Source organism: Merops nubicus, unplaced genomic scaffold (assembly GCF_000691845.1).
Source record: "Merops nubicus isolate BGI_N331 unplaced genomic scaffold, ASM69184v1 scaffold32250, whole genome shotgun sequence".
Classification (NCBI taxonomy): domain Eukaryota; kingdom Metazoa; phylum Chordata; class Aves; order Coraciiformes; family Meropidae; genus Merops; species Merops nubicus.
This window is the reverse complement of record NW_008585400.1, coordinates 4,519-30,917: the sequence shown is the minus strand read 5'-3', so window position 1 is coordinate 30,917 and position 26,399 is coordinate 4,519. Positions and strand designations below refer to the sequence as shown.

General features: G+C 37.9%; 1 protein-coding gene across 1 annotated transcript; it reads right to left on the bottom strand.

Moving 5' to 3' along the window:
- Positions 1–2,042: 2,042 nt before the first annotated feature.
- LOC103779736 (reelin-like) lies at positions 2,043–26,399 on the bottom strand (the record flags this gene model as incomplete). The annotated part of the gene is made up of 4 exons (XM_008947385.1): positions 2,043–2,283; positions 5,051–5,147; positions 21,018–21,069; positions 26,303–26,399. Coding segments are annotated over 4 exons (487 nt in total), but the record flags the coding sequence as incomplete, so codon positions are not given.

Below are 26,399 nucleotides of genomic sequence, written 5' to 3'. Positions count from 1 at the left end.
GAGGAAAAGCACTGAAGTAAGTCAGTAAGAAGCAAACAAAAACTTTAAGAAAGATTTTAAAGGTCAGTTTATCTAAATATTAATTGACAAAGGATAGGAGGATATGAATTGAAACTTGTATGGCATGAAAAGGCTTGGATGGCAGAGAAAAGGTCCTGCTCCAATCCTGGAAAGCGGAAAAACTTTGTCACAGAAATCATTCTTGGTGTTACAATGCTACAACAGGGTCTGTGCTAAGTCTGATGTAAATCTTGACCCAATTTATAGTTTTAGTTTTGACATAACATGAAATTCACACTGAAAAATCTGTTCAAATTGTATTTGGCAAGAATGTTGCTGAAAATTTGAGGAAAACTTGAGCAAAAATCTTAAAAAATAAGTTTGAGTATGGGAGTGCTCTGGCAACAATCTGGATACACTAAAAAAGTTTGAAATAACTTAAGGGTCTCATGAAGAATAAAAGCCCTATGTCACACATAGCCTTAATCCAGTGTGGCTACACCACAGCCTTACACATTACCTTAACCTGGTGGAAATGGTTACACATAGCCAAATGTCAGCTGGGAACAGACAGATGCACATTTCATTTGTTTCTAAACCAGAAGGAGACCTTCAAGTAATGGCAGGGTGGTGAATCCTCACTCATGTCTCATATAAGGTTTGAGCTTGAACAAGATTTTTGTCTAGAATCACTAAGTGATCTCTGAGTTTAGGTCTCTTGTCTTTTGTGTGGCCATAGTTCTGTACGGACACAAAATGGCTGAATTTAACTAAAAAATCCTCAGCTCCCCCAACAACAGAAAAAAAACATCAACAACAATAATAACAAAAGACATTTACTTGCTCAAGTTTAGGTGCTGTTTGTACTTGTTTCGGTAGGAACAAGCGATGTTTAGGTTTGGCCAGCTGAAAAGTAACAACGCCCATGGAATAATGATCTCTTCTTTCACACCTTCACATGTGTGGGCTGGATTTTAAAATCCAGAGGTAAGACTGACAACACAACAAATATGAACTTATAACAGAAAATTTCTTTATTAAACATGCAGGACATTATTTGATTCTAATATTTCAGATAGAAACTTCATTATAGTAGTTTAAATGGTCTTACCAAAAGAGTTTAAAAAAAAAAAGTTAATATGTAGGTACTATGAGTAGATTAGTAGGAGCATTTATTTCTAAAAAGATTCACCTGAGGCCATTCATATCAAGGTCTGTGGGAAAAGGATGAGGCTATAACCAACCTCTTACTGCCCTCACTATTTGACATCTGTTTCCTGTGCAATTGCCAGAGCCATTACCAATATCATAAATGAACTCTGACATCAAAACTGCCTTTTTTTTGTGAATGAAAAATAAGGTGGAAACAGAAAGTCATCTGCTGCTCAACTTCTGGCTGCTTGGAAACACAGAAAGCAAGAATCCAAGTGATTTCCAGATGATTAACAACTCTGCCTTTGAAAGAACTTTGTGTACAGAGATTTTGTAGGGCTCTTTAGAGTTTTTCTCAAGGTTGCATGATCTTGCTGGATCTCATATATCAAAACAGGATCTTACTGAAAAAAAAAGACTTTTAAGCAGCAGCCACTACCTGAATGCATGCTGCAAAGGGGATTTGATATTCCCAGTTAGGAAAAATGGGAAAACATAGTTTATTGTGAATGAACCAAGTAGTGGTAGGTGAACAACACCAAGATAAACTAACAGGTAGATTTCCAAATATCCAGTGGAAAGACTTGAATTTGTTTCAAAAATATTGCACTGTTTTGCTAAAAGGAAGCGGTTTCCTAATTTCTGTTGCATGATCTTTGACATGACAGTACAAACTGTCATTTGGTTTTGGTCATGGGAGAGAAGTTGCATTGTTCTAGAAAGCCCTGATGGGACAGAAAAAGGTAAAAACAAAGTGAAGAAGAACCTAATTCTAGAAGCAGATGGAGTAGCCTAAACACCCTTGTGTGCTTAGAATTTGATTAGATGTTCTTTTTTTCTTCTACATACAACAGCAATAATAACATTAAGCCATAGAAAATCAGACTAACCTTAACTGTGGCCCCAGGAAAGAAAAGCCAGTTTCCAGTATCCACAGGATCAAGATTGTCTTCTAACACAACTTTTCTGTGGGCAGCATTTATGATCAGGATGTTGTCCAATGCCCAACAGGCTTCATACACATCCCCGGCATGAACATAATCCTGTTTCCATTGAAAATGAATGTTCTCCCCTTTAGCATCTTCAGGAAGGTACAAGATGTGGATGATCGTGCTGATGTTGGAAGGGGCGCTGAAAAACAATGATAAGGAATTAGACTAAGACTAAACCATAGTCAGGAACACTTTCCCCTTATGCAACACATTTACTAGGTGTGACAGTTGTGCTGACTTCCCTGGTATGCTGATAAATCTTCCATGGAGATCTGCAAATACCTGCCCTGAGGCAGAGTCCCATTATACCAGGCAGCACATACAGCCCGAATAGTCTTGCTTCAAAGGAGATGCCCTCTAATATCATAAATAACTGATCAATGCAGAAGTTTGGAGAGCAAAAAAAAGAGCAAGGTAACATTCATTTTCAGTGTCGGTCACAGCTCCTAGGTGACTGAACATTGTCAGATATTTTGCAGGAATGGCCAAAAGGAAATGTTAAGGAAGCACTTTACAAAAACATGTCTCCTGAAATGTGATTTTTGCATGAGCTTTCACCAAAAGAAACTCCTGACTTATAGTGCTTCAGTCCCTCATAGATCTGGATGGAGTCTGGATAGAGTGGAATGAGTGGAGGAAAAAGTTGGGAGTTTCCTTTGATAAATGTGTCCTTCCAACCCCACACCCCTGCTATCAGGATAATTCTATGGTAGGGGAGGACCAGGTTGCCTTTCTTTACATATTCTGTTTCAAGAGCAACACAGAAGAAACAATCCGTTCATCCTCTCTCTTGCCGCTGAAAATGGAAAATGTGGGAAGGAGAGGCAGAGCTGGAGTATAAGTATTAGACCACAATCACAGCCTTGAGCTCTGCTTCCCAGAGCTGTCCTCACAGCTGGGAAAAGATTGAAGTTCACCCCGAGTTCTGGGTCAATATCTTCACACTGCCAGTGGTAATGAAAAGACTGAGATCTTTGTGCAAGGAAAGGATGATGAGAATTATTTTATATTATTAATCACTCAGCATGGGAGTTAGCTACATTCAAGCCTCAAGCTGCAAGGACTTACAAAATTGGGGTTTGCAAGATGTCAGCTTCTCAGCTTTGTCTCTGCCTTGGTAGCAATGCTTTGGTGAGTGAACAGTTTGTCAGAGACAATCCAGAGCTTTTAGGGAAAAAAGGCACCAATAGCTTGCTTACACAGCAGAAAACAGAGGAAATTCTCTTTGTAAACCAAAACATTAGCGTGTAATGAAATGTTGAAAAGCAACTGTATTTGCCCCATATTCACACCCAGAATCTGCCCCCACAAATCACTTGCACTTGCTAAACGTTATGTCTGTCAACCTGCACTGCAGCACTGCTCTGAGAGATCGTCCTCACTTCTCCCTCAACCCCTACACAGCACCCACCTTCCTCAGGAGATCCTTCCCCTCTCACCCGGGAGTCCAGAGCTGAAATCCCACCAACACCCCCAACACAACACAACACCTTCCCTTGACTGGTGCCCTCCTGTCCCACCTCTTGCCAGTTCTCCCACTGATCCCTGAAGCTGCATGTAGTGCAGTGAAAGCCACTGAAGTGCATTCAGATAAACAACCGTAATTCATATGGAACAAAGGAGAAATGAGCATCCTTTCATAATTCATCCTCTACGCTTTGCACGACATTGCTCTATTGACCTATTTTCTACTGTCAGCTCCAGCAGTCAAAGATAAAGCAACATAGATCAAACTCTATATGTGTTAACTTCAAAAAATTTGGCTTTCAAGGGCTTGTATTAACACCATCACAACTCTTGAGTCTTTTGGCTTGCAGAGTTATGAAGGTAAATTAACTGATGTTATGGACCAAGTGCACAATTCTGCTTCAAAGTGAGAAAAATAAAAGGTTTTGTGTGGTTACTCTAAGACAACTCCTGTGGCTGCAGTGAAGTTACTCTTGCTTTATATTTTTCTGAGATAAGAATTCACGCCATTTTTTTCAAAAACTAAAATTGCTCATAACTCGTAATTTTGTCAATGAAATTATAATCCCACTCCCAGAAGGAATGGGAGAATGAGATACTGAAATCCACAGCCTTGCAGCTAGAATTTTGCTATCTCATCAGAAATTAAGAAGCCATATGTTCTGCAAATTGTCTCAACGGACTGAAAACAGGCCCAAGGAAACTGTCTGTGTGGCACAGGCACTGAAGTAGTGCAGGAAGGCGGACTGAGATGCTATTAGGACATTACATATAAATGGCACGTTTTCTTCCCCATCTGTTCTATATGCCAATGCAAGAAAATCTTTCCTAATATGATTTAATAAAATGTTGGTTCTGCTCTCTTAGAAAAATCCATCTCTGACACTGACTCTCTTTAAAGGTGTGCATTTTTCAACGAAATATTTTAAAATCTCCATCCATAATCCTTTGTGCTTTCCTGTAAAACAGTTTGTTTAAAAACAAGGCATAAATCACCATAATCTTGTTATTATAAGAGTGTTAAGAGCCAAACTTTTTTTTAAACTATTTTTATTGAATGTTTTATCCTACCAAAGTAGAAACTTGTAACACTAAATTATGGCACCTGATGACATTAAATGTGGTGCTAAAATGCAAAAGTCATTAAAGTTTAGGCTTGTCAGACACCTGAACCTGCTAGTTATCTGAGTTACATTTTGACTCTGAAGTCATTCCGTTCCTTACCTCCCATACTGTCAGTGGATGAAACCGTGATTTACTAAACCCAGGGGCAGTTCTGTAATTAGCTTTAGTGACCATAATTTCACCACTCATCTCTTAACATGTATGAAAAAGTGAGAACTGAAAAGTTAACAATTAAAATAACTTTTTAAAAGCCAGCTTTAAACACCACCTGCTCAGCCAGAGAGCATGAAAATGATTAAAAAGCTGTAACAAACCTAATTTTCTCCAGCTGAGTCCAATCTGCAGAACTGTTCTTACTGTAGGATACGGTGATGCTGGGATCTGAGTAACTGAAGCGACACGAGCCCGATCCTGGAAAATGGAATAAAATGAGAGGTGTTACGACACAATGAAGCAATAAATGATCATCCAATAACCACAGCTGCTGACTGTGCTTTTGTCACCTCATCACTGCTCCCAATTTTAAAGCACTTTGATTGATGAAGAAATTTCCTGTGATCTGTTGCTGAAGGTAAACACAAAATAATGTATGCTTTATGAGTCAGAAATAAAGTAGAAATGATAAATCACAGCAGTGCCGTGTAATCTCTCCAAATTTCCCAGGGGAAGACAAGTAAATTACTTAATACTCCCTGCTGCAGGAAAAAAAAAGGCTGAAAACTACCATGTAATGTTTAAACAGAACCCTCTTATTAGAGAATTGTCCACATAGCAGAATACACAGGGAAAATGGTAAAAGGCTGTGTTTCATTTTACTATATAGACAAGACAAATTCCAGAACTAAAAATACAGTAAGTGATAGGAAAATGCATACAGAATTACTTGAGCCAAGAGCAAATGTGCTTTAGGAATTTAAAAGAATAAAGGCATTTAAAAAATAGTTATTTTAAGGTTGCCTGAAGAGAATTAAGTTTTAAAATCATCCAGTATATTCACCAGAGCCTGTAATTAATAATAAACATCTGATGTTCATCTGGGAATCTCAGAACACTTTACAAATATGAACTAATTAAGCCTTATGGCCCCCCTACAAAGTAGGATAATATATTTACTTTTGATTTACAAAAGGGTGCCTTAAAATTTCATAAAGGGGACAGTCAAAATAACAAAAACTGAGGCTGACAAATTCAACCTAGAAAACACAACAAACAACCTGAGTAATAATTAAATACACTAAACCCACTAGTTTTCCTCAGACACCAGATAATTCATCTGTCTCAGAAAATTCAGCACCCACTGAAACTGACAAACCCTAACCTGTGCTCCAAAGATCAAAATTTCTACTTCATGAGCATGTTGAAATGTGAGATTCAAAGCATAATACATCAACTACCTTTTATAGTTAAGAGAAGCAGCTCTCAAGTAAACAGCATCTCTGATGGTACCAGGATAATACTGAGTGAGTACCATAGCTTTGCTCAGAGTAGGAGTATGTATTATGGGTGCTATGAGTAGTGGGTTATGTTTATGTGTGCTTAAGATACGTTCAGTCACAATGAAAGTTGTGTATATACACATTTTTTGGTAGATATAAATGTATGTATATATATATAGCCAGATGTGAAAACTGCTGACCATAAAATACTGCCATTTTCCAACACGGTGTACTTATTTTTGTAATTAAATAAATGGCCTGATTAAAAAGGTGTTAACCACTTGTACAAAAGAACAGCTTACACATTTTAATGGGAACATATGTCATTAAGTACACTGCTTGCAGCCCCAGCTCCCCTGAGGCACTTTGCTATCACAACTCTTAGCTCTACAGAACTGCTTTTCTGCTCCGAGATACACATCACATACCTCTGCAGGAAGAAAAACACCCTAAAACATGACATGAAATCCTATCTGTTAAATTTTGACTGATACATCAATTAACATCATGGAAATTATCTGAAAAGTTGCTTTCCTCTATCTTTTACTAACGCTAAATTGTAAATATAGGATCAGATACTTTTTAGCCACTACAGCTGCATGTGGTACATTCAGCTGGTCTGATATGTATTCTTGCTGTAACGAGGCACAGAATAATTAATATTGCAAAGGCAGCAGGACTTTGAATTACCAACCATGTACCCAAAATGACTGCAAAGCAACTGTCTGGTTATAATTTACTGACAAGGCATTTTATTTCTATCATATTAAAACCAAATGATGTCAGGAAAAGCCTTTACATTTCACATTTGCCCATCTGCTGAGATGGTCTACTTTACTGAGTGACATCTGCTGTTGGTTCCTACTGCTGTGGCATTTAGGAGTTCCAATCCTTAATCACATTCGGTCATTTTATTTCAGGGGAATTCAGTTCAAAAATCCGAGAGCTTCAACCAATTTAACCACTATGGCTGGCCAGAGGCTGTGAGGCAAAACAGCAACATACTGAGTTTTCTGTTAGACAGAAATTAAAGGAACATAAACAGTAAAAACAACCAGCAACATAGACTTTATAACATGTACCATTTCATTTCATGTTACAATCACCTTTTGGTAGAAAGCCAAGTCTAAATATGCTGCTAAAAAGGGAAGAAGGGCATATCTGATGCCCATACTGCAAAGATGACAGGAAATGAGTGTTCCCTGTTGGTACAATTAATACGAAAAATGCTGTCTATTAGATCTTAACACCCTCAAACTATGCAATGAATATCAAAGTTACAGCTTAAAAAAAAAATGGGGCCACTGAAAGAAGGCTTTACAAGGGACATGCGCTATTTCACTTGTGTTATTGGAAAGGGGGCAATACAGGCAGAATGAAAAGAGGAAAGACAAGTGCTGGGTTTTACTAATTGTTGTTGATATTACTATAACTATTATTTTAATAAGCAGAACAGGTTGTATTAAGATTAAAGTTAGTTTGGGAAAGTCATCAGGTCAAGGTAAGTAGCAGTTACTGGCTGCAACAACAAATGTGGTGTTATATTCTTGGCTCAAAAACATAAGAATGTAACATTATTTATCATTTAAGTATCTAATGATGTAAAACTGGAACTGACAATTTAAAAAAAAAAATGAAGTTAATCCATTTGAAAAAAAAAAAAACATTAAAAAAGTTCAGGCATTATTCTTTGCCATTTGAACCATTTTTTTTTAAATATCCAAGAAGGACATGGGTCTGGTGTTTGTGTCTTTTACAAAACCAATATTCACCTTAGCTTCTTCCCAAGAAAAAGGAGGAAGGTGAACATACAACTGCATCGCAGGACAGGTTTACTGAGATGGCGTTGAAAGCCACCAGCTTTCAAGATAATTTTCAATATTCCTATTACTTAATCCTATAACTGTTACTCTATATTACTATTATTTCAGTAATGCTAAACTAGGATTATTTAAATAATTTTGTAGAAATCAGCAGTTTGAATGTTTGCTGCTACCTTGACCAGCAAAGCTATACTCTGACTTTGTGAACAAATAGATGATCAAAATTCAAGCAGTAACACAGGAAAGGCTGAGGGCAAATTCAGCCGGGAAGGGAGATGTCCTTCCCACTGCTTCCAGAGATGGTAATAAATGGTTTGTCAGCTCTGAGCAGAGCAGCAGGGGCAGGATGTCACACTGTAAATCTTCATACGCTCCCATCCTCCAAAGGAAAAGTTGCACAAGAAGACAAAACCTTTTGAATGAGGTTAGAATAGGTTTGTTTTAAATCAAGAGTGCCCAGGTTTTGAATTAGCAACGACAATGGGTAACAAAATGCGTACAATGATTACCATAAAGAAATTGACATTGAAGTTACTGCATTACAGAAAAAAAGCTGTTTTTCTTTAAGCCAAGTGTGTCACAGCAAACCTAATGCCTTGGCTATTGCTAGCTAAATCTGAGTGTCAGAATTATAACTACCTGCTCTAGCTGAACCTGCAACAGGGTTGGACCAGATGATCTCCAGAGGTCTCTTCCAACACATACCATTCTGTGATCCTACTTTCAATATGTTTACAGGTTGGGGGGGGGGACAGACCATACCAAACCAGACCCCAATGAAGAACAGCTCATTTTTTCTCTATCCCTCCACATATATACCTATTTTCTCCCTTGCCTCTATGTATAGGCAAGCTTGCCCCTGGGTTTCAGGAACAAAGTACTTTTTCTCCTTTGGAGTTATTTCAGGCTTTTTGATAGGCTTTTAGCTGATGTTTGCAGACTTCTACAACTTCTGGAAAAAACACTAAAGCAGAAACAACATTAATGGATTTAATTTTAAAGGATACATTTGAAGCTCAGACAGTAATTTTGTTCATTATCAAAAATGGTGAGCAGCTTCTGTTATAAAACCCAACTCTTTTCATATACTGAATATTCTGAAACACTAATTTACTTGGCTTATGTTTTATGTGTGTGGATTTTGCCTCAAGGCAAATTTTAATAAAATAAAATTTGCTCAAAGTTGAATCCAGACACTGATGCTGAGGGGAGGGTTTGACTGGTAGAGCATGGGAATGCTACACAGCTCCTGACCGTTGCTTTGTTAATGCTACTTAAAACAAATAGAAAAGAAGAAAAAAGAGGTGGGGGGGAAGTATGCTTCTCAAATTCTTTGCTGCTTGTTTCAGAGGAGTGGTAACCCATAGCCAGGACCTAAGTAGCACTGACCACCTGCAACATGTCCAGCTGGGATGGTAATGACTTTTTTGCCTTTTTTTTCTAAGTCTTGTTAAGCTGGTTTTGGTTTCCTTCAATGCCATCTACAGTACCAGTGAATATTTTACATACCTTATGTTTAAAAATATCATGTAGGTAGAAGTACTAAGAGCATATTGCTTCAGGAGAGATGTTATGAAGGCACGTACTATCAGGCATTTGTATCCAGGTATTCATATATTTGTATCAAGGCTGTCAATGGCAAACAAAATTAATTCTCACTATGGCTTTGCCTCCAACTGTGTCAGATTTATGGAAAGCCAAGTCACGGCTGTTGGTCTTTAAGATTCTTAACAACATTGATTAGAAGCTGGTGTTTTGCTGAGATAAAACTGGGAGCCATCTGCAAGGGAAGCAATATTTTGCTCCTTATACACTGTGACGTCCTCCGCCTCTTGACAGCCTCTTGATAGTTCCTGCAAGTGCTTCCGTGGATAAGCAGACGAGATATCTAACGCTGGCTTTAAGGAGAATGAGTGTAATGTGGAACTGTACAAAAAAAAATTCACACAAAGAAAACTGTAGAAAGGTTTGAACTGTGTACTGACAGTGGCCTGAAAAACAAAAGGGAGCTGAAAAGAATCCTGTTTATCTAATGCTAGAAGATTGCTTTTATTCATTTTCCTAAGGTGATAAATAATGATTAGTGTGTTTGCTAAGGATTGTGATTTGCTGATATCAATTGAATTAAGCCAAAGTGGATAGTATAAATTACTAGCGGTCAAATCTGGCTGGCTTGCTTATAGATTTTTGCAAATTTGAACTCTTTGGTATAACGAATGCAAGGATTTTTTTAAAAATTTTTTTTTTATATTTTTATATTGACTTGTGATCAATAACCAAATTATTTTAACCATGTTAAAAGATAGAATATTTTGTGCTGGATATATCAGAAGCACTGGTACAAAAAAGTAGAACTCATTGATCATCTCATTCTGCCTCTGAAAACTTCCTCGAAAGAAGGTTACAAGAACAATCTATTTTTTTCTTGAAGCCACAACTTAGGCTTTAGTTACAAGCATGATTTTTCATTATGACACATTTTAGATCTTTAGACAATTTTTAAAAAGTTTGACTTTACTTATATAACGAGTTGAGAGTATGAATAATTATTTTAAATGTAAAAAAATCTTTACAATAAAATCTGCAAGAACCATATTCTATTTTTTTCTATTTTTAATGTACCTTTTCATAGCAAGAATTAAGTATTTTTATTGCTGGCTTATTTTTTCCCTTGTGAGAAGAGCATTTTGGCTATCTGTGCTCCTGTGTGTGTTCTGATAAAGCATCTGAAATAAATACCTGACACTAGAAAACAAAAATGTCAGTGGTATCTATCTTTTCTAAAAATCAGATCTACTCTAGATTTAGTGACACTTATGAATTTTGAAATAGAAAGTTTCAACTACTTATTTTCAGTAGGTTGTAGAGACCAGCTAACTTTTGTCCTGCTAGCAGCTTTAGGCTGTTTCTCCATTTTGGAAATGCTGGGTAGTTATATCTAAATAAAAAAGAGTTTAAAAACATTCTAAAAACCTCCACCATAAAACGGTAAAAACCAAGAAGAATAATTACTAAATACATTTATAAAAATGAGTGAGAATGACCTCAGAAATGAATTAATAAAAATTAATCGAAGGTCAAATCCTGAGTGGATGAGGCCATGAGCGAGGTGTCCTTGTCCAGAGGGTGGTCATGGCTGGAGCTGGGGGGAAGCGCTGGAGCAGGTGACCTGCCACAGTCCCTTCCCACCCACCTCCTTCCAGGTTTCCCTAATAACAACGAATGTACTTTTTATGAATTAATGCAGCTAATTTCCTTTAGATCACAAGTAAAGCCTGAGGAAATACTTATCTGGTTCAACTTCCTCTTAATCTATTTATATTCAGAGATATGATGTGCTTCCTGCGCTCACGCAAATTTGTTCTCTTCTAATGAACAAGATCAGATCACAATTCATATCGGTTTTTGTGCTGAGAACATTAAGAAGAGAAAAATAAGTCAGGCAGAAAGTTGTATTTGCCTTATGCTAGTTTCCAGTTTAGGCAGATGTAGAGATGCTCAGCTATTTTTAGTCTATCTTTTTGAGACACAGCCAGCAGGTATGTGTCTGGGTAATGTGTCTGCTGGTGAATAAATAATTACATGATTCTCAATTTAACCACATTCTTAAGTGCACTATCATCATATAGAACAACTTGCTGAAGGCAAAGTGAGCAAACTTGTTAAGAGCTGGATGTAATGGACACCCAGGAATTACAGCTACTGAAACAATGATATCACTAACACCCCAGAAATACTCTTACAGTGGTTCTTAAATGTCTGACCAAGTAGTAATCCCTGTATTCAGTTAACGTTTTCTACTGGTATACCTGTATTGTATACTCAAACATTATTGCCATTGAATGCTTAATGCCAGATGACATGGAGATTCTCTAAGTGAGAGGGTGACCTTTCAATGAGGCTGGGCAAAATTTAAATTATATCACCTTAAAGTAGTTCAGTAGTACATTAGTATGTATAGATAAGTAGAAAGATATGGTTTGTTGAACTCTGTTTAGCAGCCTGGGTCAGTAATGAAGAAAATGAGCACCCTAAGATGCTGGTAAGTGTATTAAAATACTGCAGGAAGGTACATGATGTTTTTCTTAGATCCCTACAGCCAGTCCATTCTAGAGAGGCAGTAGAAAACACATTCGTCCCAACAAGTGCTATGTAAAAGGAGCTATCTTGAATATAAAGATTTGGAAGTCCTTTCCTTGCATGCTTTACTGAAATTCTCTGTCACCAAGAAAATCTGAGAAACATTTTTTCTCAAGCCAAGTCCTGAGCTGAGGTGTCTCTCTTTTCTGAAACCCTGTAAAACTGCTTGCCTTTATATATGGATAGATAATAATTAATTTGGCAAAATCTTTGCCTACCCCCCACCCCCCAATTCCTGATAGGCTTTTCTGTTTTTATCTCCTTTTGCTTTCATGGAAACCCTCTCCCTTGCCCACTGCAGAAAGACCCAGGAGCATTTTGCTGAGCTGAGGGCTTCTCTGTTTCCCCACCAGGGACTGCAGATGTTTTGTTGTTTGAGTTAATTCAAAAATGGACGATTTTAATCGTACAAAAGTGTTATCCTTATACAATGATATGAGCAGGATTAAGATGAAAGTCAGTCTGTAATCCAGCATTTATTCTTTGCAGCAACCAATCCCATAATGGCCCGCATTCGAGTGTGAGGCAGTGGCTCGGCCACCTGCCCTGGCTCTGAATCCTGAGGCTCTCTTTATCTTTTCTGCTTTTCTCCATGTAGTAAATCTGCAACACTCACACGTTAATTCCCAACAGTGGCAGGGAATCCCTGGTACTGAAGCAATAAACACAGTATTTCATTGTAACCTTGGGCTAGCCAAAACAACACAAATCTTTTTGCCTCAAGGCCATTAAAATATCTTTCAAACATGGGATTAACTTTAAACCCTGCTCTCAATCTAGGCTTTATCTAAGCAGACTTTCTTGTATAACTCAGCAAAATCAATAAACACCACCTCACATTTCCACATGTTGTATCAGGTGTGCTAGATGATGTTACTTACCTGCCCTTTTCTTTCACATTAGACGTAATTTATAACCTATGCATCTACACAAAGGACTTCTCCACTAGGAAGATGAAACTAGTAGGCTTCATGTCAGGCAATAGCAAACAGCAATTTGGGTGGTGAGTCAATATTTTTTTATCAAGGGGAAATGGGAAATGAAGCAAGCAGAAGGAACGCAGAATAGTGAATGACACCAATTTGTGGCATTGAAGTTTTCCAAATACTCAAGATTCTCCCAAACATAAAGGAAAAAAAAAAAATAGGGCGAAATAACCTGGGAGTTCAGAAACACTCAGTGCTCTGTTCTCATTGCTTAGAGGGGACTGAATCTAAATATAGCAACAATCAACCTTCATTTAATAATCTTAGTTTCTTATGGACATTAGTGCTTTAAATTACCTATGTCAAAAACTGTGTTTATGCACTATTTCAGCTCAGTTCAGAAAGGATTCTAAGACAATTTTATTTGCCACCTTTCTGGCAATGAAATCCTTTAGAAGCTCATGCCAGATCAAGTGTCTCACTCTTGCCTAATGCAAGATAGTTTATCTGTAATGTGGTCACCAGGCCAGCAGAACAGGACAGGCTCTTCCCTGTTGCTACCACTATCAGCATGACTGTATGGATGTGCCAGCCCACACAGCAAACCTCGTGCGTCCTGGAAGGCATCTTGGGTGACTGCAGGAAATCATCCATGCAGATGACTAAAGTGCAGGAGGTGGCTTAATATGCCCCAAACATTTGACCTCACGGTTTCTACCATGAGTGTTTTTATATTCAGCTAACAAGATAGTGAAGGATTTAAAAGATCAAATAATCTTCCATGCTGAATTCAGAGGGGGCTTATTTCTCACTTCACTATTTCTCTAGGGACACAAGAGTGAATTTTCGTAGCAACTGTGAAGGAAATTGATCATCTCTGTCATGTTCTGCTGAGGGCAAGCCTAGTGCTGTCTCACGAGAAGGCTGCTACAGTATTTGTCGGTCATTGATAGCTTCTGCTAATTGTAAAACTGACTAAACAAAACTGGAATTTAAGTGAAAATGATCAGCAATGGTTCCTCTCAGCCAAAGCTATGGCCTATTTAACAAAACGTGCTTGGATGTATGAATTCCTATCGAGTGGTCTGAATTCAAGCAGAGGATAAATAGACGACATAAAAGCAGTACTGTCAATATAACAGCTGCCACCAGAGCTGAATTAAAACGTGACAAACATATAAATTACAGATGTCTTCAGACTGTTACACGGGGCCAAACTCAGTCATCGCTATTTATGCAGCTGAGCCAAAGTGGAGTCGGGATGTTTCTGGTGGGAAGCAGAAAGAATTGCTGTTCTGTGCAGATGCTCTGCAGAGCCCTCCAGATGCTGCTTGCTCTAGAGGACAGCCCAGAGAGACTGCTGTTTCCTCCACAGAGGCTTGGCAGGCAAGGACTACCACAAAGGGCACATTCAACAGTTCTGATTATTTTTATTATTGTTATTATAACAGCAATAATAATATTAATCTGAACCTTGAATATGCATCAGGGCAAAAAAGAAGTATTTCCATTATCTACAGAATTAATTCAATTTTAAAATTTAGCTCTGCAGAATTCACACAGGCAACAAAGTCAAATTGCCACTATAAATATAAAGCAAAAAATCTAAGCCTGAAATAAATATTACATCTTTTTAAATAAAGTTGATAAACACTATCTATGCTTTGTCTTAAACAAATATCACTGATACCCTTAGCCCATGAATTTGCTGAATAAAACAGCGCTCATGTAGATCCTGGTGACATTGCTAGCTCAGGAAGAGTAATAGAGGCTGCTGGGTCGGTCATTCACTAACCTGATGTCTTAAGGCAAGGCAGGACATCACATGAAAACCCTTTTGGAATCATTGTGTTGAAGATCTGCATCCAAATCAATGACCCTTACTCATATGCTAATCAAAAGCAACTGAATGTGTGTTTTAAATAGTTTTCTCCATTACAGAGGACTGTGAAATCAGCCACCATTAAAAATAGACTGTAAATAAACTAAGCCACATGGAATTTCTTGATATGTGCATTATACATGAATCTCACCTCTTAATAAAGATGAAAGTATAAATACAAATTCATCATAGGTGATACAATTACTGTTCAGTTAAGTACAGCTGATGGCCTGATGGATTTAAAAAGATCAATAAATTTGAAGTGAAGACAAGGTGCTTACTCAACCGGAAAATAAAGTTGCAAGAGTGGAGAATTTGTTGAACAAGAGTGGAGAAATTATTAGCTTTGTTACTGGTTTTAGTGATTATATGATAAGATTGTCAATGAAATATTTAGGCATTTAAAAGCAGAAATTTAGAATATTATCTCCTTCTGGGGAAGAACGAGGGGAACAGGGAAAAAAGGGAGTACCCAGCAAAGAAGATCACCTGAATGATGTATCTGCACTCTTAACTAGTGGGGTTCTGTCCTCACCAAAAAGTCCTGAATAGCTGAATACTAATAACAGTATGTCTTCAATAGTATCTTAACCATATTAAAAGCAATAGATACACACATTTATCCTTGCAATAGGGTTCCATTAGAAAGCTATTAAGGGAGATTGATAAGATGCAGGTATATTGCTTGTGCTTGTAATAAATTAGTTTTATCCATATGGAACCCTGTAACTTTTATCCTTATCAAATATTTTAATCATCCATAAGCTTGGTTGTCTGACAGATGTTTAGACAAAATAAGTTGGAACAATGGAAGGGACAATAGCAACAGATGGCAGAGAAGTGACTAAAAAAAGCGACCCCAGATGCATTAGGTGACAGGGGCCATTCTTACTCTATGAGTAAGGTCCAAATGCTTCTGGTTCCAGATCAATGTGCACATCATAACATGAGTGACCCATCTTTTGGCTAATACCTACAGGGATTTTTTCTGAGAGGACAGAGTCCATCTGGCAAAATCACAAAGCACTCTCAGAGATTAATACCGACTACTAAAACCCTACACTGAAAACCGTGTTTTTAATGAAGATTGATGTGCTAGATGCATGTTTTGCTTCAGTGTGCTAGATGCATGTTTTGTTTCATGTTAAGCCTTTTTTTTTTTCCCTAGCAATAGCAGGGGATAACTATATGATCCATGCAGCAAAAATACTGAAGGAATTTCCAGTGTGAAGACTGTTTGTTGTCCAGGCACTGAAGATCACCTTTGCTCTTGCATGCTGCATCTTCAAGTCTTTCATGTTAACAGCGAATAATGCTGCCAGCAAGTGACACGAGTTCTCAAAGAATCACCAGTTCAGAAGTACCCCCAGTGCCTTCCAGCAGTCTAGGGACAGGGTTTTGTGATTTTATTTATTACAGGCAGAATTTTTCTGCATCATATTGAGTTTCTCGTAAGATGTTTCATTTGTCCCAGTGAACATATATTCCAACTTTTTCAACTATGCCATGGTCTTGCCACTTTAAATCTGAAGTACGAAAACTGTGTCAAGTCCTGAAGAACATATAGCCGTGACAGACTTTCTGTACATCCTTTTCTGGATGCCAGTAATTCTGGCATGGTCAACACTAAGATAACAGAAAGGCATTTCAGAAGAACTGCAATAAGCATAAACCAGAAGAAAGATTACAACTAACTTTTCTTGATATGGCATTACTTAGAAAGATAGTTTTGGGGGTGATTCAAAGTGGGGATTTAATTTGACCCAAAATAAAATCTGTGAGACTTGGGAACCAAACTTTTGCAAAAGTTCTTTATCATAATTTTGTGGGAGAGTCCAAGCCCCAGCTTTTTCTCCAAATAAAGAAAAAAAATTTTGAACCTTTGGCTATTTTTTAGTTTGCAAGACTAATGGCTTGATATTTGAAAAACAGAGTGTAAGTGCCAAATGTTTTAAATATTTGAAGACTTATTCCCTCTCAGAAGGTATTTTTTAACTTAAAAGAATATCCTTTCCCCCAGAACCAATTTTGATTTAGCATATAATAGTAGGATGGTTAGATTTTTTTTAGAAAATGGAGACAGGAGGGCAAATTGCTAATTTGCTCTGGTAATGACAGAGGATCTTTTTCATAATGGTGTAAAAGTTGAGGAGAAAGCAATTTCAAAGTAGGATGCTGCCTTACAAGCGTGATGTATTTATCCAGTATGTGATACTGTCAAAGTCATTCTGTTCTCAGAGGAGTGTTCAAGAGTTTTCATAACAAAGCAGAAGACTAGGAGTTTTCCTTATAAAGTTATTCCTATTTTCAAATACTGCTTAACAGCCAGAAATGATCTAGCAATACTAAGACATAAGGAGAGAGTTATGGAAAAAAAGTTTTTCACGGTAACATAGTATTTTCCATTAACAATTTTCACATTGTGACACACATCACACCGAGGAGCACCTAGCCTCAGGGTTTTGCTACTCATCACAGCACCTTCAGCTTCAGCTTGGTGTCTGATGCAGAAGCACTGTGGAAGAAGGAGTGATGGGAAGAGCCTGCCAATGCTGAACTGCCCACGCAGAGCATGCACAGTTCACATACACCACAGCCGTGGGAACATATGCTTGAAGAGGACATCCAAGGAACAACATAGGAGCAGAACTGCTTGCACACCTCATGCATGCCTTGGCATTGGTCTCTTAAAACCTTGCCTCTTCTCCTTATGGGATTTTTTGTTTTTCTTCCAGTGTTTAGCTCAGTTGCTAATCTCTTAGTACTATGAGTCACCTTCCATCGGAGTGGCCTGTGCAAATGACAGATCACATTCATCACTGGAGAAGTCCAGATATGTAACTAAGGGGAAAAGTCTGAGCTTTGGAGTCAGATAAAGAGAATATTTCAGCTAATGAATCAGGCTAACATTATGTAGCAGCTGAGTCCAGAGGCTTTTGTGCAATATCCTGTAATCCCGAACTGTTGAATTAGATGTTCTGGCCTGGGAGAACCCAAAGACATTGTTTTAAATATCTCAATTAACAATCTCACTGAACAATAAGGAAGCTGCTAGACTTTGTCTTTCACATGTCAATGTTTGGTCTTGAAGAAATGTAATTGTAGCTGATCGAGACATCTGAAGTAATAGACATTTTCTGCACACTTGGACAGAGAGTGCATGAATGTGAATATCAACCCTGCCTTGGGCCAAAAGGCAGTGCCACCAGCTCTGAGTGAATGCTGTGTGGCAGACAAGATGCTCTCATTCAGAAAGGATACTGCACATTAATGTTATCTTGTGTGATGAACAGGTCTTAGTAATTACTTTTTCATTCTCATTAAGGCTTCATCTGAAGTGCACATTTTCAACCCTGCTGCCCTTTAAAGGGCAAGACTACTAAATAGGTGGTGTGTGAAGGAAACTACAGAGAATATCAACTATTGAAAAATTCACTAGGGTGTTACCCTTCATGACCACACAGTTTAAAAGGAGCTGGAATTTATGGTGAAATCAGGAGCATTTTTTTTGCTTAATTTCCCAGTCTGCATCTGCTTATATACCTGCAAATACAAAATTCCACCCGAGAATTAGAGGTGACAGAAATCAAAGGTTATGCACTTCTATGTGGCCAAAGCTATGTGATGAATTTAATATAAAGATATCCTCAAAAGATCACAGCTCAAGCTATTCCACGGTCGATAGAAAGTGTTAAACATTCTTTAAAAAATGGCAATTCCCTTGGATGAATCCTTAAATAGGGTTATGATTAAATCGGACATTTGGGAATAAGCTGGAAACTGGCAAATACCTCGTTTAGATTTATGATTCCAAAGCCAGTACTGCTGAGCTCAGCAGCAGTCCCCCAGCTCACACCAGTTTTTATCAGTTACAAAACCAATCTGCACTGTATTTCAAGCTCAACACAGGCACACGGGGAAATGGGATGCATTTTGATTTTCAGGCTGAAATTTGATTTACTCAGATGTGTGTGTCCTCTTCTCTCCTGCTCCAACATACTGGGGATTTTACTGGTTCCTACTGGTACAGGTTAAGGTATTCCTACCATATATTCATGACAATCCTGTTATATATGGTATTTTCCACTCAGCCCGTTCTTACCTTTTCTTTTTTTTTTTTTTTTTTTTTTCTCCTTTCTCATTTGACCTACCTCAGATGATAGGAACAAAGAGTACTACTGAAACTCTAAGTTTGAAACTTCTACGAGCCTGCACCTTTTTGTAGTTCACCTGCAGCCAACACCAGCCTCTGAGCTGTGGCAGCAAACATTCACCTGCCAACCCATTCAGCCGAAACTGCTGTTAACCAGCCTGGATCACTGAAAGAATAATCCATAGAAGATTTTTGTAAATTTTCCTGAAAAGCAGAATTCCTCCATCAACACAAACCTGCAGCATTATGGAAGTCATGTATCCTTGGGCACAGCCAAGGGTGGGAGGGCCTCTGCAAGTAAGCAACACATCCTAGCAGATTAAGTGAGCTGCTCTGCTTTCATTGGCTGAATGAAACTGTAAGGTAGCTTCAGGATGGTTTTTGCTGGAGATGCCCAACATTTATGCAATAATTCAGTTTAAGAGTTGATACATTTTTCTGGCTTTTAAAATACAGTAATTGAAAACAAGCCAATTCTTAGAACTACTAATATTGCAGTCAATTGCAGGTGACAGATGACCTCAAACAGTCTAATGAACAACCTCCAGTTAAAGCAAATTTAAAGGACATATTTCTGAGCCTTCTAGGATTTTGATTTCCAATCAATTAAAAAAACCCAGGCTGTTTGCCAAGCTACCTAATAGCACCTATTTCCAGTTGAGATTTTCAGAGTTTAATCACATGTCTGCTGAGATACTTTTGGAAATTACTTTTTTAAAAATAGGAGTATGATTTGGGAACATGTATCCAGGGGTTCACAGAGGAATAAGGTTATATTTCCTTTTTGCTTTTTTATTGAACCATTTGTATCATAAAAGCATTTTTCCTTCATATTTTGAACACTGAGATATGAGTTAACAAAATAAGTATGTTCAAATTTGCCCACAGTCCAAGCCACAACTTCTGCCATAATTTATAGCCACAACTACAGAGTGAAAACGTGCAATAACTTTCAGCAGGTATACTAAGTAACACAGCATACTACTACAAATAGCGTTTAGGCTTGATCTGTTCTACTTATTCTGTTTGTATAGATGTATTATAAACAGCGCTACCCAGGTGTCACTTAGAATTGTATAATCATAGAATCTTTGTGGCTGGAAGAGACCTTTAAGGTCATCAAGTCCAACCATTAACCCAGCACAGCCAAGTCACCACTAAATCATGTCCCTCAGCAACACATATACACACCTTTCAAATTCCCCCAGGGAGGGTGACCCCACTGCTTCCTTCGGCAGTCCATTCCAGTGCTTTAGAACCCTTTCTGTGAAGATATTTTCCCTAATGTCCAATTTAACCCTCCCCTGGCACAACTTGAGGATGTTTCCTCTTGTCTTATCACCTGTTATTGGGAGAACTGACTGATCCCCACCCCATTACAGCTTCCTTTCAGGTAGCTGTAGAGAGCAGTAAGGTCTCCCCTGAGCCTCCTTTTCTCCAGGTTAAACAAACAATTCTCTCAGCTGCTCCTCACATGACCTGTTCCCTAGACCCTGCAACAGCTTCACTGCCTGTCTTTGAACCTGCTCCAACACCTCAATGGCCTTCTTGTAGTGAGAGGCCCAACTTGGAATATATCAAGTTCTTTAAATATTTAAAAAGTTTAGAAACACTTCCGAGAAAGATTAGAGATAATAATGTTATCTGTCAATTTATAATAGAAGTGAAAAAAAAAAAAAGGCAAACATAACTATGCCTCCCATTAGCAGACTAGCCACTGGAGTTTCTCCTCTGCAAAGCTTATATTAGGAGTTCTGTATCAGGAGTTGAATAAATGTGTTGCAATTTTTAGAAGACTTTTGAATCTCTTGTGTCAAGTGGAACATTGACCAAAAAGGTTAAACATGAACTCAAAGACCCATTTTCCTTTGCAAAAATTACTTTTTGCACTTTGTCAGGAGAAAGAGTAAGCTGAACTTACCAAGGGAAAACTGGAGGACAGATGCAGTAGTTGTGTTAAGGCCAGTGGTGGTCTACAGGTAGAAAAGCAAACAGTAAAGAAGTTGTGTTAGAACAGCAAAACAATGTACTCAACAGCTGTTTTTCTTTGAAAGCATAGAAACTCTCTGGATACCTAAATCTCCAGTGCATAAAACTATTGATTGCCAACTCTTTCAGGATGAGTAATCACGGACATTTCTGTTATGGCACTTTGATTATTGGTATCTCATATGTTAAAGCTGGAATTTTTTTTTATTTAATTGCATTAATGTCTACAAAACAAGCAGATCTTCTTGACCAGGATTTAGAAGACTGAAAAAATGAACTGTGTGGTTTATGGTTAGCTTAGTATAAATCTGTACATACAGAAAGTTTTTCACTTCTCCCAGCACAAAACAATAACCAAAAATGATAATAAATAAATAATAAAAATAACATGAGGCAAACCTAAAATGATAAAATGAAATATTAACAGAGAATAACATAAATCTAACTAATCAACAGCAAAGCAAAAAAACCCTTGGTGTTATTGCATAATATATACAACAGAATTTTGTAGTAGCACCTACATACAATTGACATACAACCTAGAGCTAGAAATGGGCAGAAAACACTGAGCAGCTCACTCTGTATTCATCACATCACCCTCCTTTGAGGCCTTCTGTTGTCCTTTCTTTCAATGCCACCAGTTTCAGTAGTTCAAATTAGGAATGTTTTCCTGAAAAGCACTCAGGTGTTGTGAAGGGCATGTATTTATTTTCAATTCATTTGGTAAGTTGGACTTAACGATACTGCTGCATAACAAGCAAGGCAGAAGCACTGCCTAAAAACACTCCCTGATCTCATTATTTTGTCAAAGAGCTGGAAAATCTTTGCAACTGTTCAGCAAGCAGAAAGACCAACTGGAAAATCACTTCAAAAAGAGTAGATTCAAAGTTTGGTTTATTTACTTTAGCAAAAAGCCCATCAAAGATACAGTTTATCATTGCAAGTAGATTTCAGAGACTATTGAAAGAGTAACAATGTTCAAGCTGAAAGACAATGGCGATGTTAGATCAAAAGAGAAAAAGAAAAAAGGCATGATCTGGTAGATGGTTAAGTTTACACAATTATAAAAGAAGTCATCTAATTGGAAGAACAGGGACAACAAACACCTTAAATAAAGGCATACGGTCTTGTTGCCAGTAATGCCTGCATCCTAGATCTCAAGACTCTGGAGTTATCTTCCCATGTTAGAGCCTACGCACCAATAATTCATGTCATTTCCCATGAAAAAATCGACAGACTCTTCCATTAGACGTGCTCCTTCTGATCTGCATCCACGCACTACATTGTACGGTGGTTATGTCCTGGAGAAGTTAAAATTCTGGGCAAGTTTAGCCCCAGAATTTAGGTCCTAGGACTAGCAGGCTGTGGCTGCCAGGGGTCAGTTGGGAATCTGCATGGAGGCAGCTCCAAGAAGAGCACCCAGGCGACTTGAATGATCCTCCTGCTTTGTTTGTGTGAGTGATGTAGAGGAAAACAAATAGTAGTTAAGAATAAAAAAAAAAGTAGCAATCTGCAAAATACAGATAAACATTTGAACTCAGGGACACTAAATTGTCATTTTCTGAAAAAGCCAGCACCCAGGTAAAGACTAGACTCAACGACTTGGAAGATGTTACACTCTTTCAAGTGGCCATTAACTATGGCAGTAATACAAAGGCAATTTTATCAGCATTTTTTAATGATGAATAGTACAATTTCTGCATAATTTCCCTGAGTCACGTGCTGAAAGCAGAGATTAATTATCTACTCTGCAGACAAACATGAAAACTGCTGAGAGAGATCTCTCTCATATTTCAAGTCCCTTATTACTCTGTGCATCACTGCATGGCATTGAGCAAAAGCTAGTCCTAAATGCAGATGTTCTGACTACTATTTAGGACTCTTGACACAGAACAAATGTATCTCTCAGTCATCTATATTGGCTTTTCTGTCTTTGGAGACCTCCAAAAGAATTTCCATATCTTTGCAAATGTGTATTCAGAATGTATACAATTAAAAAAAATCTAGGTGATAGCTCCATCCATTCCCTTCCATGTACAAACATCAGCTTTTGGGTAGCTACACGTTAAATCATCTTGAACAGTTGACTTCTGTTAAATTAATAGTCATTTTCATTTGCAAGTCCATTTTAACTTGTATTCACATTCTGGTGTGGTTTGCCATGCAGCCCACCAATGCTCATATGAATACCATATCTCTTCAAGGCAGGAGGGGACAGGCAGTGATGCAGAAGGGCAAAAGGGACTGCACTTCTTAGAGTGCCAGTGTGTACCTTGTTCAGTTAGTCATGAAATGGTGCCTTTAAAAATAATGAGTGGAGTTCTGCAAGAGCTGGCATGAGTGTTAAATGTCCTTTTTTCCTTTACTACATACATACCACCACAGAGAGGAATTTCTTATGAATATTAAAGAATGGGATCTTCAGTGAAATGAACTGGAGATTAGCTGATAACAAGACAACAAGTGCTTTGGGAGGATGCATGGAAATCTAGGAAATTTATCACAGCTATTAGTGTTCTGTGAACTAAGACAGGTTCAGTGGGATGGAGTCCAAAGGTTTCACAATAATCTCAAACAGTAACTTTTAAAACTACCTGAAAATCTGAAAATATCTGTATATAACATTTACTTAAAATACAGTTTTCCTTTTTTTGAATATTCCTAACAGGCAATTTTAATCTGTAAACAAAAATAAAGAAGCTGCATATACATAACTCCTTTAAAGAGACAATCACACACCCATTTAAGTCCATTTTGTCAGAATCGACTTGGTATTAGCTACCACACTTATCATGCCAAATAGTAAAGTGGTTTCTGACTTGAGTTATGAGTACCTATTATATTAGTTTGCATTCAATTAATTATGTTGTGCAAGTTCTAATTTGAAAATGAAAACCTTTATCAGTGTTCCGTGGCTCATATCACCAAAAAATTAAATGTATCAATTATCACAGAAGAGGCATTCATGTGGACTTCAAAGAGACCGTGTTATGAAACATTTCAGTAATGCTTCGGAAAAAAGCACTACACTTACTAGAAACATTTTGCAAAGTTCTGCAAAGGACTGCTAAGTTCAGATGCTGCAGAGAGGCTGGTAGAGAGCCTTTAATAGCTATTTTCCTTTGCTTGCAATACCTCTGACACTATACACCTTTTCAGGATTTTGCCAGTGGTAAATTCTCACCAACAGACACAGCTGACATTAAAAAACCTCTGCCTGCAGTAACAGTCAGCGGCTGGGAGCCAGGAGAAGAGAAGGAGGTCAAGGAAGCAAACCAGAAGCTGTCACATCTGTTGATAAAATACATTTTACAAATTCAACTCTTCTCGGCTAAGTATTTTAAAGCAATACTGTGGCACTAGGAGCCGTGAACAGGAACAGAGATTTCAAGATCCTTTTCAAGCAGGGACAGAATAGGATTCAAATAGTAAAATTATTAGAATAAAAATGCATAATGATTGGAGGAATGAAACAGGTTTTAAAAAACTATGGCAGGAAGCGGTATGCTGAAACATGGCTACAAATCAGAAACAGGTTGGTTATAAGAAAATCGGGACTTAAACTTACATCTAGACTCAAAAATAAAACTAGGTCAGACTTCTGGCATGAACACCACCCTGCGCTCATCCAAAATGTTAAGCTGTTAGCATGTTCCTTCAGAAGGATTTGATTTTTTTTGCAACACTGCCATAATATTTATAAACACTTTCATTATTAGGCTGCTAACTGTTTATAAGTATGATGATTTTTTCGGCTGATTATTTAATCACACCACTTTGGCATCATAATAATTTTTTTCCAAGTTCCTGATACATGCTATTTTACCACATGGTAATGTAAAAAATACAGTCCATCACTGGATTTTGAAGCCAATTCATGATTACTAAGGATAGTCTAAATTACATATCAGCAGGGAGAAGATAGCTAATTAATGACATTTCAAAACCATCAGAGCTGGAACCCTGGGTTTGCCAGATGTCATCAGTGTTTTTCAAGGAGTATTACCTATGCTCAATGCTACAACTAAAAATGAGTTTAAAAATTGGGAAAAAAAATCCAGTGGTGTGACTTCACTTTTGCACGGGACATAAAACAATGTATTTCTTCTCAAGGCAGCTAATGAAGCATAGTACATTCAAATAGGATTCAAAGTAGTAGAGAGGCAATTTAGCATCCCTGTAAGGATTCCCAAGCTGGAGCCGGCTGTGAGGGAAATGACTGAAATTCTCCTTTATCCATAAAATTTCTAAATTAGTTTTATGTCTGTTTAGGACTTTCATACCACATCATCAATATGTACATTGGATTGTGGCATTCTGGTGTCAGTTAAGGATGTAAAATTAACCCAGGTAAAAGAATTGTCAATGTCTGAAGTGAAGAGAAGATGCCTGGCCAAAACCACTTCTGGTTTATGACCCACTTCCATGTGCACTCTTCCAATAGCTCTAATCAGCCTCTCCCTTCACTCAGAAGACTATAGAAAACATGAAAATTAATTTTGAATTACACAGGCTTTGAGCTGGCCTTTTAATTTTTCAGTTCTTTCCAAAACTACCATTTTATGTGCCTCGTTGCAGCTAGCTGCCCAGCATCAGCATGTGTACATTGGTTATATATCTTCCATTTTCTGCACTCAAGTCAACGCAAATTGCACCATGTTGTTTCTTATAGCAATTTCATGACCAAACTACCCCCCCCATAAAATTAATTCTGTCCCCTTCATCATGACTCAATTTGTTGCACACACTTTCCTGAGACTGGCAGGTGATTGCTCCAGGATGCATTTAAGTCTGAAGGATTCATTGTTCAAAAGTGATGTTTTACAACCAAATTAACATTTATCAACAGCGACAAGGAAAAACAGGACACGGCTAATAAAATAAGAGAAGAAAAATGAACCTTCTCTCTGTTTCAGTGTTGGAAATAAGAAAAGAATGATGTCACTTTGACAACACAAGTTCTATTTACCTGACAGCAAGTAAAATGACTTGGATGCATGCTGGATCAAGAGATTTCCCTTGCAAACTATTGCAATAGACTTTGGTTAGCATCTAACCAGGATATTCCTGGAGTGCTCTTCTGTGGCCGTATCGCCTTCCCTATGAGCCTGTCCACCGAACACCAAACTTTCAAAGCACACCAACACCTCTGCAGCAACACAGCCTTGATTCATAGCTGCAGTCCCAGCCCCAGCAAATAATCCAGCCTTCACTTACCAGTTCTCTGGGACCATATGGCTCACAGAAAGTGACGGCGTTGCCATGCATTATCACACCACACTGCTCTCCAACCTCACAGTTACTGCATTCAGAC